At 54.5% G+C, this 14886-nt stretch overlaps 2 protein-coding genes and 1 non-coding gene across 12 annotated transcripts in view; all 3 read left to right on the top strand.

The window, feature by feature from the left end:
• The window catches only part of NUP93 (nucleoporin 93), a 70811-nt gene extending 66054 nt beyond the window's left edge, over positions 1–4757 (top strand). For all 5 annotated transcript variants that reach the window (NM_001012526.3, XM_040707045.2, XM_015279139.4 and 2 more), the window contains 4 exons: positions 364–481; positions 853–936; positions 1945–2073; positions 4533–4757. In NM_001012526.3, the coding sequence (NP_001012544.2) occupies positions 364–481; positions 853–936; positions 1945–2073; positions 4533–4643 (442 nt within the window). In that variant the 3' untranslated portion in view covers positions 4644–4757. The remainder of the gene's footprint in view (positions 1–363; positions 482–852; positions 937–1944; positions 2074–4532) is intronic.
• Positions 4758–7015: 2258 nt separating this feature from the next.
• On the top strand, positions 7016–7098 carry MIR138-2 (microRNA 138-2). Its single transcript, NR_031452.1, has one exon. It is a non-coding gene; the product is annotated as a microRNA 138-2 (primary transcript).
• Positions 7099–8015: 917 nt separating this feature from the next.
• Positions 8016–14770, top strand: SLC12A3 (solute carrier family 12 member 3). 6 transcript variants are annotated; one of them, XM_004944134.5, is made up of 26 exons: positions 8016–8284; positions 8364–8504; positions 8983–9058; positions 9160–9255; positions 9338–9477; positions 9666–9776; positions 9847–9958; positions 10114–10244; positions 10384–10468; positions 10582–10736; positions 10934–11041; positions 11131–11254; positions 11331–11432; positions 11523–11678; positions 11793–11892; positions 12088–12199; positions 12573–12713; positions 12816–12922; positions 13057–13139; positions 13240–13317; positions 13484–13567; positions 13649–13760; positions 13847–13933; positions 14086–14221; positions 14313–14380; positions 14611–14770. In XM_004944134.5, the coding sequence occupies exons 1-26, from the start codon at positions 8033–8035 to the stop codon at positions 14750–14752; spliced, it is 3039 nt and encodes a 1012-aa protein (XP_004944191.2). In that variant the 5' UTR covers positions 8016–8032; the 3' UTR covers positions 14753–14770. The 6 variants fall into 6 exon arrangements, with proteins under 6 accessions (XP_004944191.2, XP_414059.5, XP_015134721.2 ...); XM_414059.8 differs by having other exon boundaries at positions 13481–13567; XM_015279235.4 differs by lacking the exon at positions 11331–11432 and having other exon boundaries at positions 13481–13567.
• The last annotated feature ends 116 nt before the right edge of the window (positions 14771–14886 follow it).

The raw sequence follows: 14886 nt of genomic DNA, 5'->3' as shown, positions 1-14886 counted from the left end.
TTCTTGCCTGGAGCAGGCACTTGTGCTGGGGAATTGTTTGCTGTAAAACACTGTGTTAGACAGGCTTGTTCTGCATTTGCCTCCAGTCGGTGTCACAGTTTTATGCATGAATATGAAAAGTGTAAGCGTTTAAAAAGGAAACAGATTTGGGATTTGATGGAAAATTAAGAGTGGATAAAATGATTTTTAAGAAAAGCCAAAACCTGTGGAAATTCTGCCTCTTGGTTAAGGAAAGCTGAAGCTGTCCTTTTGTTAGATGCCTTCTGTCCTTGTGCTTGATGTCTCTGCTTCCAAGAGTTGCCAGTGCATGCTTCTACATGGTTGCCATTTTGCTCAATAAAATTGTAAAATAATTTCTTTCAGGTACAAAGCTCAGGGGATAAGTGCAAAGAAATCCATTGACTCCACGTTCTACCTTCTGCTAGACTTAATCACGTTTTTTGATGAGTATCACGCCGGTCACATTGACAGGGCCTTTGATGTAAGTTTAAAGAGTTCTGTTTGAAGTGCAGCCTTACTAATGCCCTTGAAAGCCCAGGATGTCTCATAACGTCACTTAAAATAAAGCTTACATTTAATGAGTTAGAAGGTACTGCAATGCTGTAGGAATTGAAAAGTGTATTTCTTGTGGTTTAACAATCAGGGAGATCTTTCTGGACGTATTTTGTAGTCCTTGAACGAATGATTTCTCCCACTGAGCCAAGTGGAGAGATAAACCAATAAGTAACAATGAGATGATTCCTCTTGAATGGGATTGGGACCGTTTCATTAACACTTCAAAAGGGTACTTTAATAGTATAGAGCATATAGAACATTGATTATCTGCCCTGATTTGTGCTTTTCCTTTTGAAGATCATTGAGCGCCTGAAGCTTGTACCTCTTAGCCAGGATTGCGTGGAGGAGAGAGTTGCTGCCTTCAGGAATTTCAGTGATGAAGTAAGTAATGCCTCTTGTTTTTTAGCTCCCAGACTGCTTTTCCCTTGTTGAAAGTATCTTAAAACCTCATAATCTCATAATTCTTATTCTTTAAAGGGAAATAGGATGGAATTATTTTGCATTCATGCAAGTAGACTCTTGGCTTGCAGCTCTTTGCTCATAGTGCTGCTCTTTGGAGCACTACAGTCTGTGCTCAGAAATCTTATCTCCACTTTGCAGAAGGAGCCTGCAGATCTGATTTGTTCTGAACTTGCTGAGTTAGATTCACCTCTGTTCACCTGGGTTCTAATGTTGATGACTGCCTCTGCTCTCCAAATCTGATTTATTGTGCATCACGCTAAATTGAGAGAAGCTCTTCTACAAGCTACTCTCATCTGGGAAATGAATTGGAGAGTGTCATGCAAATCAGCAGCAGCCTAAGACAGAGCAACTGTGCAAAGTAAAAGCTTGCTGTCAGTTCTTTTGGTTTGCTTGTGTGTAGCAATGGACGCTGTACTGGTAACTGTGAGCAAGGCATACTTTCTGGGAGGCTGCAGTCCTTTGGCTGTACAGTGTGCTGCTGGAAACCTTGGGAAATTATCTTCTTATCTTCTGCTGATGGCATCATTTTTTTCCTCACCATTACATTTCCTTTCACCTGTACTGTTCTGAGTGCTTTTTACCACCTGAGTGGAAGTCCATTACTGCTTGTGGACTGTTTTAACTGGAAGGCAGCCCTTCTTTTAGGTGACATTTGTTTATATTTGGATATTCTGGGATGTTTTGTGTGTATTTGGGTGCTTCAGGTTTCATCTGTACTGTTGCTTCAAACATGCAGATGCATCTGTTTTACATGTGTGTCCCAAGACCGTGCTGCCATGGTAGGGGTAGCCATTCATATATGGCCATTACTGGGGCGGGTATCAGTCATAGCTCTCTTGGTTTCCTGATGCCAGTGAGCAAAGCTAATGATTCTGTCTACCTGCTTCTTTTTGCAACACATCTTCTCTTTTTCCCTCCTTTGTGCAGATCAGGCACAATCTATCTGAAGTACTGCTTGCAACCATGAATATTTTATTCACCCAGTACAAGCGGATGAAAGGCACAAGCCCTGCCACTCCTGCCAGGCCCCAGCGGGTAATAGAAGACAGAGATTCGGTAAGATAATATGTAACCCTCACTGTCCAGCAAGTTTTCCCAGTTCCTTTTCCCCTCTTTCAAAGGATTGGGCTCTAACTGGATGTCTGTACCAGTCTTTGCTCTCAAACGGAGGGCCTTTTCAGTTACTCGTCCTGAGACAAGTCTCTTGCAACTTCACCCATGTAGAAAGAAAGGGTATTGTTCTAAATGTCTTGAAAATATGTTACAATATACCTCCACCTCCTAGCCAGAAGAAATAAGCAGTCTCCTTTCCTAGTGGGCTCTCCAGTTGCTAGCAGATGTGAGCAGCGCTGTGTCTCTAGGAAGGTTGATGTTGTTGCCTTAACAACTGGGCTATTGTCAAAAACCTAATTTCCACCTCTTTCATTTGTGCCCTCTTTTTCATGCAAAAGTTATTTCTTGGGAAAGGCACTTCATTCCTTTGCTTGGCTGGCTTCCATAGTGACATGGGCAGACACAGCCAGACAGCTTTTGGGCACTGTGATGCTTGGTCTGGCTGCCTGGCTTAAATGGCTGACCAAGGTGGGTTTGACTTAACTGCTACACTTGGTGCTGAAGCATTTCCCCCACCTGCTGATGGGAGATACAAAAAGGGGTCTCTTATAACGTCACTTATGGGATGCAGACAGGTTTGTGGGCAGTCGCCTGTCAGCACTCTGTTAAGCAGAAGTGTTTTCAGTGTAGCTGTTGTGGGTTCTGGTCTTGTAGTTCTTACTGGCTTAGAGCTGCCACAGGTGGTTGAAAACCAAGGCCAAAGCACTCATCCTGACTTACAGGTGAGGAAATAAATCTCAGCTCCGTTTTGATGATGAGACCAGGGCCTTGGCCAGCTATATTCCAGGCTTGTCATCTGTGAAAGTGCCTTTCATCTGTACATTTCAATATGAATGAAAGTAGCATTTCTCAGTGCTGCTGGCCTGGTGGTGGGACCTCCCAGCTGTGCGACACGGGGGAAGCAGAGAGCACGGGGTTCATCTTGTGCTGTGCTTAACTCAGGGGGACACAGGCCGGCCACCTCTGTAATCATAGAATGGCCTGGGTTGAAAAGGACCATAAGGATCACGTAGTTTCAATCCCCCTGCCATGGGCAGGGTCGCCAACCACCAGACCAGGCTACTCAGAGCCACCTCCAGCCTGGCGTCCTGTGCTCAGAGGTGTGATTGTGCCACAGGGAAAACAGAAGGTAGGGTAGGAAGTAAAGCATGTTCCCTTGGTTTCTTACCCTGCGGAATCCCCTCTAACAATATGAGAGCAAGGAGTCTAGGTTGGCCCACTTCCCCTGCCTGGAAAACAGCCTGGAGGTTTTGGAGGTGGGAAGAAATGACGACACTCCAATGTGGAGAGGAATGATACCTACAGAGCCCCTCTGCTACAACATTTCCTTATTCCATCTCAAAGATGAAATGTGCTGTACTTAGAAACAGTTGGGTTTGTAGTCAGAGCTGGGTTTGCATGCATTTTCTTTATTTCACAGAGAAATTGCCTAGGCTGTGTTTTGAGTCTTTTGATTACGTATATATTTACACACACACACTAATTGGCTTTGGGAATGAGAGAGCAAAGCCCTGTCCCTCTTGGCCTGATGAGTGCTGTCAGATCTCAGGTACAGGTTGCAGCAAGCCCAGGCTGCAGTGCTGGCACCCAGGGCACGACAGCAGCACCGTGTGCCCTGCACCCCAACCCCACTGGGTGAGCAGCTCTCCAGGGCTGCCCAAGGGCATTGTCTGGGTGGCAAAATTAGGTCATGAAAGGAATGGAATTCGTTTATTTGTAGTGATTTTAAATCACAAGTGACTTTCACATTCATTAACTAATTACAGCCAATAGAACACCGAGACCTCCAGGCCGCTCTTAACCTCTGCAAACCTCCGTTCTTTCTTCCCCAAGTGCTGCTGCTTGCAACTCAGCATGGTGCTTTGATTTTTAAAAATAGATTGGCTCCAATATTACTGCACAATATTACTGCACAATAAAGGCAAAGAGAACTGTAACTCACGCTGCTCCTAAGCCCTGTCAGTCACAGTCAGAGTTTTGGCCTCTTAATATTTAACTGGGAACCAGACAGTTTGGTGTGCTGTCTTCATCTACAACTTATTTCGATGTCCTCTGGAAAGCAGCAGGTTAGAAGTGGGCGACACGACCTCTGTGAGCAGATTTGGAAATGACAGCTGAGAAGTGGTGACCATCACTGAAACTAAAAGTGCGATTTCTAAGCAGCCTTGTGAATTAGGCAGTCTGTTTGCATTAACTGGTTGGTAACTCCAATGGCTGGTAACTCCATTCTGTAACCTGTGCTGGACACTTTCAGCCATTGGGTCAGCCTCAGTTTGCAGCTCCAGGTATTCGTCCTCCCTTGACCAGACAAATGAGAGTCAAAGATAAAGGATTCCTACCTCCCCTTGCATTGGGCTGTGGCACTTCTAGATACTGAACTTCTTTATGTTTCTGTCTTGCAGCAGCTGCGATCTCAAGCTCGTGCACTGATAACGTTTGCTGGAATGATCCCTTACAGAACATCTGGAGACACGAACGCAAGACTGGTGCAAATGGAGGTCCTCATGAATTAGCAGAGCAGCTCAGGGCTCAGCAGCTGGGCCTGTTGGTAGTGCATTCGGGGCTGGGACCAGTACCGTTTTGTATGCTGTATTTTTGTGGATGGAAATAAATTTCCTTGATTTCTATTTGTTTTTTGATATTTTCATTTTCCACTGTTCTTTTGTGTTTTTATGTGTTTGTTCATTTTTTTTTTAGATGAGTTTATGTTTAGAAAATCATTCTCAGAAAGTGAGTGTAGAGGAAAGTCAGTTCTGCAGCCCCCTGCGCTGCTGTCCTGCCCTCTCTTGGTTTGTGCTGCTGGGATATGAGAGCACATGCACTTCTGGTCACAGAGCGGGCAACAGAGCAGAGGAGCTGGTTCCAACCTTTGCACATTGCATTATTGTGGGAGACAATTAATTTCTTTGTTTTTTTTTCAGTATGGCTGTAAGCATAACCTGCGCTAGGAAATGTTTGACCAACTTCCTAATTATCTTTCTACCAAAACTACTGTGGTGTGAATTTAGATCAACTTTTGGACAGGAAGCAAAGAGCCAACTTGCCATCCCCCCAAGGATGCATACAAGCTGCTGGGGGTCCTGGCAGCTCCGCTGGGTTCTGCATGTGGCACCAGGCACTCCTGCAGCACAGTTGAAGGTTGGAGCAGCTGGAGGATGGTGACGTGGGGGGGCCCTGAAGCCAGACGGGCTCAGGAGTGCGTCGTGCAGTGTGTCCTTTCTCCTGGCAGGCTGTGTGTCCTCAGGCATCCTCTGACCCGAGCAGAGGGGCAGCACTACTTGGCCCATTCTGGAAGGGCTGTCGTTGTCCCCTGCTCTGCTGTGCTGCTCACTGACATGCTCGTTTCCAGCCTTACACCTAATAACCTGTGAGGAAGGCTGTGATGCCAGTCCTGCTGGCCCTTCCAGGCTGAGCAGCTGCTGAATTGTTCCATGCTTTGTTCTGAAGGCCAGGAAGACCCCCTTTGTGCTGTGCTGCCCCAGGAAGTCAGCCACAGGGACCCAAAGCCCTGGGATCCGTGCTGCAAGTTAAGGCCCAGCACTGCTCCGTGCTCAGGAGGTGCTGAGGGATGGACAGAGGTACTGTGGATAATTGAAGTATTTAGCTACTGATTGCCCTGTGCTTTCTTATGTCTGTGCAGGTGGTGACTTGCAGCACACCGTCCTCCTGTGCTCCAGCTCTGCATCCCAGCCTGGCTGCAGCCACCTGGCTCTCCTCCCCTGCACACCGGGCTTACTGCTGATGCACGTACGATGCTTTGCTGCAGATAGCACCCCGTGGTCTTCCAGATGCCACTGTTTCTCCCCACCCCACGCCTTCCAGCTTTGTTCTTCCAGACTTGTTCTTCTGGAAAGAGCAACCCAACCTGCTCTTGCTCTCTCCTGTGTCCGGCCACCAGGCGTTTGGCTACAGAGTTTGTAACCTCAGTGCCTTCCTGCCCTGACTTTGTTACTGGGCAGCGTCCACCTTGGCTTTCTGTGTCACCTGCCCAAAGGGGTTTTGGGGATGTTATGAATTGATGCATTGTTTGGAGCAGCCTGTTGGAAGGCATTGCCACTGTTCTAACAGGAGGAGCGCTCCCTTTGTAATGTCAGGCCATCGAGAGCGACCTTGATTTCCTACATGTAATTACTGTGAGCAGAGTTTCCCCGTGCCCTCTCCCAGGCTGCTGTCATTCATGTCCCAGTGGGGCTGAGCGATGGCCCGGAGTGCAGGCTGCTCTGCTCTTGGGGGCTCTCTTCACCCTGATGGTTCCAGCTCCTCCGTTGGTGTGAGCAGCTGCTTGGCCACCTCACAGTGGGCAGTGCTGGTGGCTGCTGATTCCCAGCCTGCTATGATGAGGATGTGGCTTTGCTCCCTTCGTGTAAAGTGAATTTAGGGTCATTTGCTGATTTCCTTCTGCGGAAACTGAACATGTGCCAGCAAGCACACCGCTGTCTGTCCCCAGCAGCCCCAGGCTTCAGTGAACCACAGCGCTTTGCCTGCAACCCTGCAGCTCTGTCTGTGTGCTGGCATCTGTCCTTTGTGGGATGGAGGTCAGATGGGGGAGACGGGGTGCAGCAAGGTGGGAGCGGTGATAACCATCTCTCTTCTCTTTGCAGGTTCCTTTCCTGCAGGTGAGGGCTCCGTCCCAGTCCCACTCAGGGCAGCACCGTGCTGGGGTGCTGGGCTCCCTCCGAGGAGGGAAATGGGGCTGTTAAAGCTTCCCTAAAGGCCTGCAGGGATCTCTACTTTGACAGCCTTTAAAAGAATCCACCTGTGGAGCGCTGAGCTGTTCTCCACCTACCGGATTAAGGTTGGTTTGACATGTGTAATGGCCACAACAGGCACAGAGCGTTCCTCGTCTGCCTGCAGCCCCTGTGACGCCGCAGGATGGCCGGGTATTGTTGCTGCAGCTGGTGTTGTGAATCAGGCCGACGGCAAGCGCTTCCTACTATCCGGCTATTTCACTACACCAGGGTTGCATCATACCACTTCCTTCGCTCGCCTCCTGGAGCCTCCGTGCCTCTCCCGGAGCATCGTGCTGCTGCGCCTGGCCTCGGGGAGGCTCTGATTTGTGCCATCTGAGGCAAGTCGGTGTTTTCTGGTGGATGATGAGGTTCTAAAATAAAGCTGTTGCTTCAAGGGATCGGTGCAGTGCTGTTTGTGTTGGTGGAAACTGATGGCTGTATGGCCGTGCATGGGGAGCAGAGTGAGTCCTCAGGGAGCGGGTAGAAATGTTTGTGTGGGTGCAAAGGGCCACCAGAGGCAGTGGTTGGACAACCCCAATTTTCCATTAACTTGCAAAGCGAGTGGGCTGAATTTGCAATGGGCTGCAGCATTGCCCTCAAATGTTATTACCTGCCCTGTTAGCCGTCTTCCACGATGTTATCTGCTGTGCATTTAAGTGCATGCGTGACACTGAGCCCTGTGTGAAAGCCACCCATCCCTCTGTTTGGGGCGGGGGTCTCCGCCACCCCCAGGCTCCCGGTTCCCCTCTCCTGTGGGTTCAGCTCCCGGCACAGCTCAGCTCCTCTGGCGGCGGTGCAGCCGCGGTTTGAGGGATCTGCCGGGGCAGCGCCGCAGGGAGGGGGCAGAGGAGCGCAGCGCTGAGCTCACCTCCGGCCCCCGCCTGGGAACATTCAGTTCCCACCCAGATTTGTTATGGAAAACCGCCGCGTTTCTCTGCTGCTCTGTCCTTGGGACTTAATCTCAAATCCGTTATCAGTGCCGCGATCGGGCACTGGCAGCCACTGATGCTGATAACAGCAGTTTTGATACCCCCTCCAGCTATTTTTTCCCCCTGACCAGCTCGGGGTGGTTCCAGCCACTCGGATACCCCCAGGCGCTGTGGGGCCGTGCTTGGCTCTGCCGGGTATAAATCCCCGACCCCAGCACTACAGGTAGGACCCGTGCAGCCACCATGGCTGAGCTGCCGTGTGCCGAGCCCCTGCCACGCTGCAGCGGCCGCTTCACCATCAGCACGCTGCTGGGCGCCGAGGAGGCGGCGGGCTGTGAGGGCACGCAGCTCTCGGGCAGCTCGCTCTGCACCAGGACCTTCGGCTACAACACGGTCGATGTGGTGCCCGCCTACGAGCACTACGCCAACAGCAGGGGGGTGGGTGAGGCCGGACGGGGAAGGCCGTCGCTGGCGGACCTCCACTCCATCCTCAAGGTATGGCCCTGGTGCAGGGACTGCTGGCCACGCTCTGCTGGGGTGGCTCTGCGCTCAGCCCCATCCCTCCGTTCTGCAGCCCGACCCCGGCCATCTCCGCGTGCCGCTGCCTGACCCCCAGTGCAGCAACGGCCTCCCCGACGCTGAAGAGGGGTCTGGCGAGCCAAGCAGCGCCCCTGCGGCAGAGCCTGTTCGCTTCGGGTGGGTGAAGGGTGTGATGGTGAGTGCCCCACGTCCCGCTGGTGAATCATAACATCGTTACGTTTTTCCCGGTGTATCTATGAGATGAGCGGTGATGGCCTCACATTGTGCCAGGGGAGGTTCAGGTGGGAACGATTTCTGCTCCAGAAGAGAGGGAGTCCCCATCCCCATAGGTGTCCCGGAGCCGTGGGGATGTGGCACTGAGGGACGTGGGCAGTGGGCATGGTGGGGGTGGGGTTGGATCTGGAGGTCCTTCCCAGCCTTAATGGCTTTGTCGTTCTTTGGTTTAGCACTCATGGGTTGACAGTTGGACTGGATGACCATAGAGGTTCTTTCCAGCACCTGTAGTTCTGTTTTTCACAACTCTGCCCACATGGAGCTGTTCCCCGTCCCTCCCTGGTGCCCCGTTGTTAGCTGGAGGCCAGCAGACCCGGCACGGCCCTGCCTGTCCCGAGGCGCCTGCCCGCACTCATGGCCGTGTTCCCGTTGCCCTGCAGATCCGCTGCATGCTGAACATCTGGGGTGTGATCCTCTACCTGCGCCTGCCCTGGATCACAGCCCAGGCGGGAATTGGTGGGTGCCCATGGGGGATGATGGCAGCAGGCATGGGGAGGAGGCCGAGGGGGCTGCCAGCAGTGCCCGGCCCGGTGGGTGCCATCCGTCCTCTCCCGCAGCCCTGACGTGGCTCATCATCCTGATGTCTGTGACTGTGACCACCATCACTGGGCTGTCCATCTCTGCCATTTCTACCAACGGCAAAGTGAAGTCAGGTAGGGTGTCCCTGCCGGGTCTCTCGCGGCACTCCTGGGGCGACTGCCCCCAAACCTTCTCTGTGGGGTTTCTGTGCCGCAGGGGGCACCTACTTCCTCATCTCGAGGAGCCTGGGACCGGAGCTGGGCGGCTCCATCGGCCTCATCTTTGCCTTCGCCAACGCGGTGGCCGTGGCCATGCACACGGTGGGCTTTGCTGAAACCGTGCGGGATCTGCTGCAGGTGAGGACGTGGCCCTGCACCTCCTGAACCCATCTGCACCCCCTCCTGCCCAAGCAGAGCTCATTATCAATATCTGCGTTAACGCCGCACCGCCGATCATCAGCCGCCAGCTCCTCCAACTCGCGGATGTGGCGGCGGTTGGCTGAGGGAATTCTGTTTCCTGGTGGGTGACGGTGCCCCTTCCCCAGGAGCACAACTCTCTGATCGTGGACCCCACCAACGACATCCGCATCATCGGGGTGCTCACTGTCACTGTGCTGCTGGGCATCTCACTGGCTGGGATGGAGTGGGAGGCAAAGGTACCGCACCCTCCCGCAGCGACCCGGCCTGCAGCCCGGCCAAGCCACCTGCCCTTCTCTGTCCCCCCAGGCCCAGATCCTGTTCTTCTTGGTCATCCTGGTGTCCTTCATAAACTACCTGGTGGGGACGGTAATCCCGGCCAGTGCCGAGAAGCAAGCAAAGGGCTTCTTCAGCTACAGAGGTGGGTTCACCATGGGACGAGGCTATGACGTGAGTGATGAGAGCTGGGATTGTGTTCTGGCAGCAGTTCACCTGCATCCAGCGCTGCAGTGTTGGAGCTGGAAGAGGTGGTGGGAGCACCGGGTGGATGGGGATGCTTCTCTGCTTCCTCCTCAGCTGACATTTTTGCCCAGAACTTCGTGCCCGACTGGCGCGGACCCGAGGGTTCCTTCTTTGGTTTGTTCTCCATTTTCTTCCCATCTGCAACTGGCATCTTGGCCGGAGCCAACATCTCTGGTGACCTGAAGGTAGGTTTTCGCCAGCCCTCCCTGAGCTGTTACTTCTCAGGACGGGGAAGTGGGGGCCCACGAAATTCAGATGGCACAAAACCATCGCGGGGGGCCCCTGGGAAGCAGCTGTGCATCTCCCTGCAACCCCTTTGGACAGGACCCTGCTCTGGCCATCCCCAAGGGCACCTTGATGGCCATCTTCTGGACCACGGTGTCCTACCTGGTGCTGTCGGCTACGATAGGTGAGCGTGGCAGGCTGAGCCCCCCATGAAGCGGGGTGGTGGGCAGCAGGAGCAGTGCCCGTGTCTTTGGGGCTGGTGCAGGAGCAAAGCGTGCACATAGCCGTGCCCCACAGGTGCCTGCGTGCTTCGGGATGCCTCGGGCAGCCTGAATGACAGCGTTGCAGTGGGCTCACCAGGCTGCGAGGGACTGGGCTGCAGCTATGGCTGGAACTTCACCGACTGTGCCCAGCGGCAGAGCTGCCGATATGGGCTCAGCAACTACTACCAGGTGTGCCTGGGGATTCAGACTCTGTAATGGGGATGTGTCAGGAGAGCTCTTTCTGCTCGGGTTTCAGATGTGGCTGAATGTCACCACCTGGATAATGTTAATGGAAGCAGTGAAAGTGGTGGGATGGGGGCTGGAAATTCTTTAGGGTAAGGTGATGTGCTGGCAGCACAGTGTCCTGACTGCTGGGTTTTGGGCAGAGCATGAGCATGGTGTCGGGATTCGGTCCCCTCATCACAGCTGGGATCTTTGGTGCCACCCTCTCCTCAGCACTGGCCTGCCTCGTCTCAGCCCCCAAGGTCTTCCAGGTGAGCACTGGTCTCTGTCCCACTCCCTGTCTCTGTCCCCAGGTAACAGGTCGGGACATCCCTGCACCTCTCCCCATTTCTCCCCACAGTGCCTCTGCAAGGACCAGCTCTACCCTCTCATAGGCTTCTTTGGGAAGGGCTACGGGAAGAACAGCGAGCCTATCCGTGGCTACATGCTCACCTATGCGATAGCCATTGGCTTCATCCTCATCGGTGGGTGCCTCCAGCCGTGCCTGGATGGCTCGGTCCTGACGCACCGCTGACGCTCTGCCCTGTCCTCCTCCTGCAGCCGAGCTCAATGCCATTGCCCCCATCATCTCCAACTTCTTCCTCTGCTCCTATGCGCTCATCAACTTCAGCTGCTTCCATGCTTCCATCACCAACTCCCCAGGTGGGTGCCAGCCCCGGCCCCAGCCCCAGCCCCATCCTGGCTGTGGGGTGAGGGGAGCCGGCAGCAGCTGCTGTCTGTGTTTGTGTGCAGGCTGGCGACCCTCCTTTCGGTATTACAGCAAGTGGGCTGCGCTCTTCGGTGCCACAATCTCAGTGGTCATCATGTTCCTGCTGACCTGGTGGGCAGCCCTCATCGCCCTTGGCATCGTCATCTTCCTCCTGGGCTATGTCCTCTACAAGAAACCAGGTGTGTGGTGGCTCTGGAGAGGGTCCCACATCCCCAGTGGGCACAAACAACTCTGGAGGGGCCCCACCCCCCAGAGTTGTTTGTACCCATTACCCATCCATCCCCTCCACGCAGACGTCAACTGGGGCTCCTCCATGCAAGCCAGCTCCTACAACCTGGCACTGAGCTACTCGGTAGGGCTCAGCGAGGTGGACGAGCACATCAAGAACTACAGGTAAGGGGGCTCAGATTGGAGCTGAGAGGGAGGGGAACAGAGCTGGTCCCCCACAAAGCCAAGATGGGATTGTGCCCATGGCTGCGGCCTCAGTACTGGTGAATCACAGAGGGGACTGGCTGCACCCCAAACCCCACATCCTCTCTGCCACATGGCAAGGCTGCTCCTCAGACTCTGTCCTCTCCTTCCCATCAGGCCGCAGTGCCTGGTCCTGACCGGGCCGCCCAACTTCCGCCCAGCACTGGTGGACTTTGTGGGCACCTTCACCAAGAACCTCAGCCTGATGATCTGCGGCAACGTGCTGATCGTGAGTGTGGCTGCAGGGTGCCCTGCAGCTGGGTTCTGCTCCCTGTGGGCATCCCAAAGTAGGAAAAAATCAGGCCACGTTGTGCTCCTTTGGTTCCCTATCTTGGGTAAGCAGTGGTGCACAGGTGGTAGAGCACCAGTGTCACTGTAACCAGTACATGTCACTGGGAAACCAGTGGAGTTGAGGCTGATAAACCAAAATCTGCCATTTTTCAGCGCAACAGCAACTCCGCATGCATGCCGTGCTTAAATCCAGGTTCTGCCAATAGCTGGGGTGAAGGGAGCTGGAGTCCTTTGGTGCCCAGAGCACTGGGATGGGGACAGGGACAGTGGCCACCCGGCCAATGTGCCGTGCTCCCTCCCTGCTCCCGCAGGGCCCCAGCAAGCAGAAGGTGCTCGAGGCCCGGCAGGCATCGGATGGCCACACCAGGTGGCTCCTCAAGAGGAAGATCAAGGCCTTCTACACCAACGTGCTCGCTGAAGACCTGAGGAGCGGCGTCCAGATGCTGCTGCAGGTGGGGCCAAGCTGACCATTGCAGCCTCTGCTTGGGGCAAACAGTGCCAGCCAGGCGAGTACCTCATGCAGGAATCCGTTGCTCCCATTGCTTTTCCTGAAGGCCGCTGGCTTGGGGAAGATGAGACCCAACATTGTCACACTGGGCTACAAGAGGGACTGGCAGGCAGCAGCGCCACAGAGCCTGGAGGATTACGTGGGCATCCTGCAGTACGCGCTGTGCCGACACCTGGTGGCTCCGTGTGCCTCTCTGAGCCAGGCAGTGGTGTCATGCTGTTGTGTCCCCATCTCAGGGGAGCCTGAGGGGGGACCACTGCCGTCAGCTGCCTCCTCCCTCCTTCCAGTGATGCCTTTGATTTCAAGCATGGCGTGTGCCTGCTGCGGCTGCGGGAAGGGCTAAATGTTTCCCGAGTTCCACAAGCCCACAGTAAGTGCTGCAGATATGCAGTGGTGGGGACCATCCTTGTGATGGGGATCGGTACCCTGAAACCAGGGCAGGACGTGCCCGTGCTCCTCTCCCTCTGCAGTTAACCCTGCATTTGGGGCAGCAGAGCATCCTGATGGGAATGGCGCCGGCAGCAGAGCAGCACCCAGCACCGGCATTGGTCAGTGCTCATTAGGGATGCCCAGAGCCTCCTCCAGCCTCGGGATCCACTCTGGGGAGCTGGGTTTGTGCACAGGGCACAAACGGAAACACGGTTCTGTTTGCCGCTGTAACAGTGGTGCTGTGGGACGGTGCTGTGCTGATGTCTGCATTTCTCCTCACAGCAGACCCCGAGCAGCAGGCGAGCACCATCTTCCAAAGCCAGCAGGGCAAGAAAACCATCGACATTTACTGGCTCTTTGATGATGGAGGTAGGCCCTGCCTCGTGCTGCAGCACCACAGCACAGGAGGATGGCAGAGCACTAAAAATGTCCTGTGGCTGTGTCCTGCAGGGCTCACACTGCTCATCCCCTACCTCCTCGGGCGCAAGAAGCGCTGGGGAAAATGCAAGGTCCGGGTGTTTGTTGGTGGGCAGATCAACAGGATGGACGAGGAGAGGAAGGCGTACGTGCCAGTGCAAAACGTGCGCGGGTGCCCCGGCTCAGCAGCTGGTTGCTGAGTGCTGGGAACTGTCCCTCTCTCTGCGGCAGGATCGTGTCCCTGCTGAGCAAATTCCGCCTGGGCTTCCATGAGGTCCACATCCTGCCTGACATCAACCAGCAGCCCCGGCCGGAGCAGTAAACACAACCCCATGGCCCCGCAGTCCTGCCTGAGCCACAGCGCTGTGCACAGCACAGATCCCCGCTTCCAGCCAAGCAGCTCCCAGTCCCTTGCAGCAGGATGGGGAGCACACCGTGCCCTGTCCCAGCGCGGTGTCCTTGCCTTGCAGCATCAGGAGGTTTGATGAGCTGATTGCGCCCTTCCGGCTGAACGACGGCTTCAAGGATGAGGCGGCGGTGAATGAGCTGCGGCACGGCTGTCCCTGGAAGATCTCTGATGAGGAGGTGCACAGGCACAGAGCCAAGGTAGCGCTGGGGCAGCCTGCAGGGAGCCTCTTTCTTTTAAGTCAGGAATGTTTGTTTTTGGTCTCCTAAACCTTCACCACCCACTCCGCAGTCGCTCCGACAAGTGAGGCTCAATGAGATTCTGCTGGATTACTCGCGGGATGCGGCGCTCATCGCCATGTAGGTGTCAGCATCCCCAGTCCTGTTCCTTGTAGGGCAGGAATGGTCCCTTCAGGTTCTGGACACCCCACAGCTGGTGGGATGGGGCAGCACTGCTTCACCCAGGGGGAAGGCACCAAGGAAGGGGTCCGGCCCCAGGGGGAGGAGGCGGTGGTTCCCTGTTTTTAGGGAAAGATCTGTGAGCTGGTGCCAGGAGATGCGTCCTGACACAGCCCCGTCTGTGGCCGCAGCACGCTGCCCATTGGCAGGAAGGAGCGCTGCCCCAGCTCCCTCTACATGGCCTGGCTCGAGACGCTCTCACAGGACCTGAGACCCCCAGTCATCCTGATCAGAGGAAACCAGGAGAATGTTCTGACCTTTTACTGCCAATAAAGCCTCCCGCACCCCTGCCATGTGATTTTTTCAGGCTGCATTTGAGCGATTCAGGGGGGTTTGGGGCAGTACCAAATGTGTGGGGTTCACAGCCATGCCCAAAGCACGCAGCTGCTCTGCTGTTAGAAAAGCTT

This window comes from Gallus gallus, chromosome 11, assembly GCF_016699485.2.
Source record: "Gallus gallus isolate bGalGal1 chromosome 11, bGalGal1.mat.broiler.GRCg7b, whole genome shotgun sequence".
NCBI classification, from domain to species: domain Eukaryota; kingdom Metazoa; phylum Chordata; class Aves; order Galliformes; family Phasianidae; genus Gallus; species Gallus gallus.
The sequence above is the reverse complement of the archived record's forward strand: the minus strand, read 5'-3'. Positions and strand labels throughout refer to the sequence as shown.

Excerpts from the sequence above, each read along its gene's own strand:
- SLC12A3 (XM_414059.8), top strand. The coding sequence starts at position 8,033 with ATGGCTGAGCTGCCGTGTGCCGAGCCCCTGCCACGCTGCAGCGGCCGC. Across the intron at positions 8,285-8,363 it reads ACCTCCACTCCATCCTCAAG|CCCGACCCCGGCCATCTCCG; the intron begins GTATGGCCCTGG and ends TCCGTTCTGCAG. Across the intron at positions 13,568-13,648 it reads CTGGCTCTTTGATGATGGAG|GGCTCACACTGCTCATCCCC; the intron begins GTAGGCCCTGCC and ends TGTGTCCTGCAG.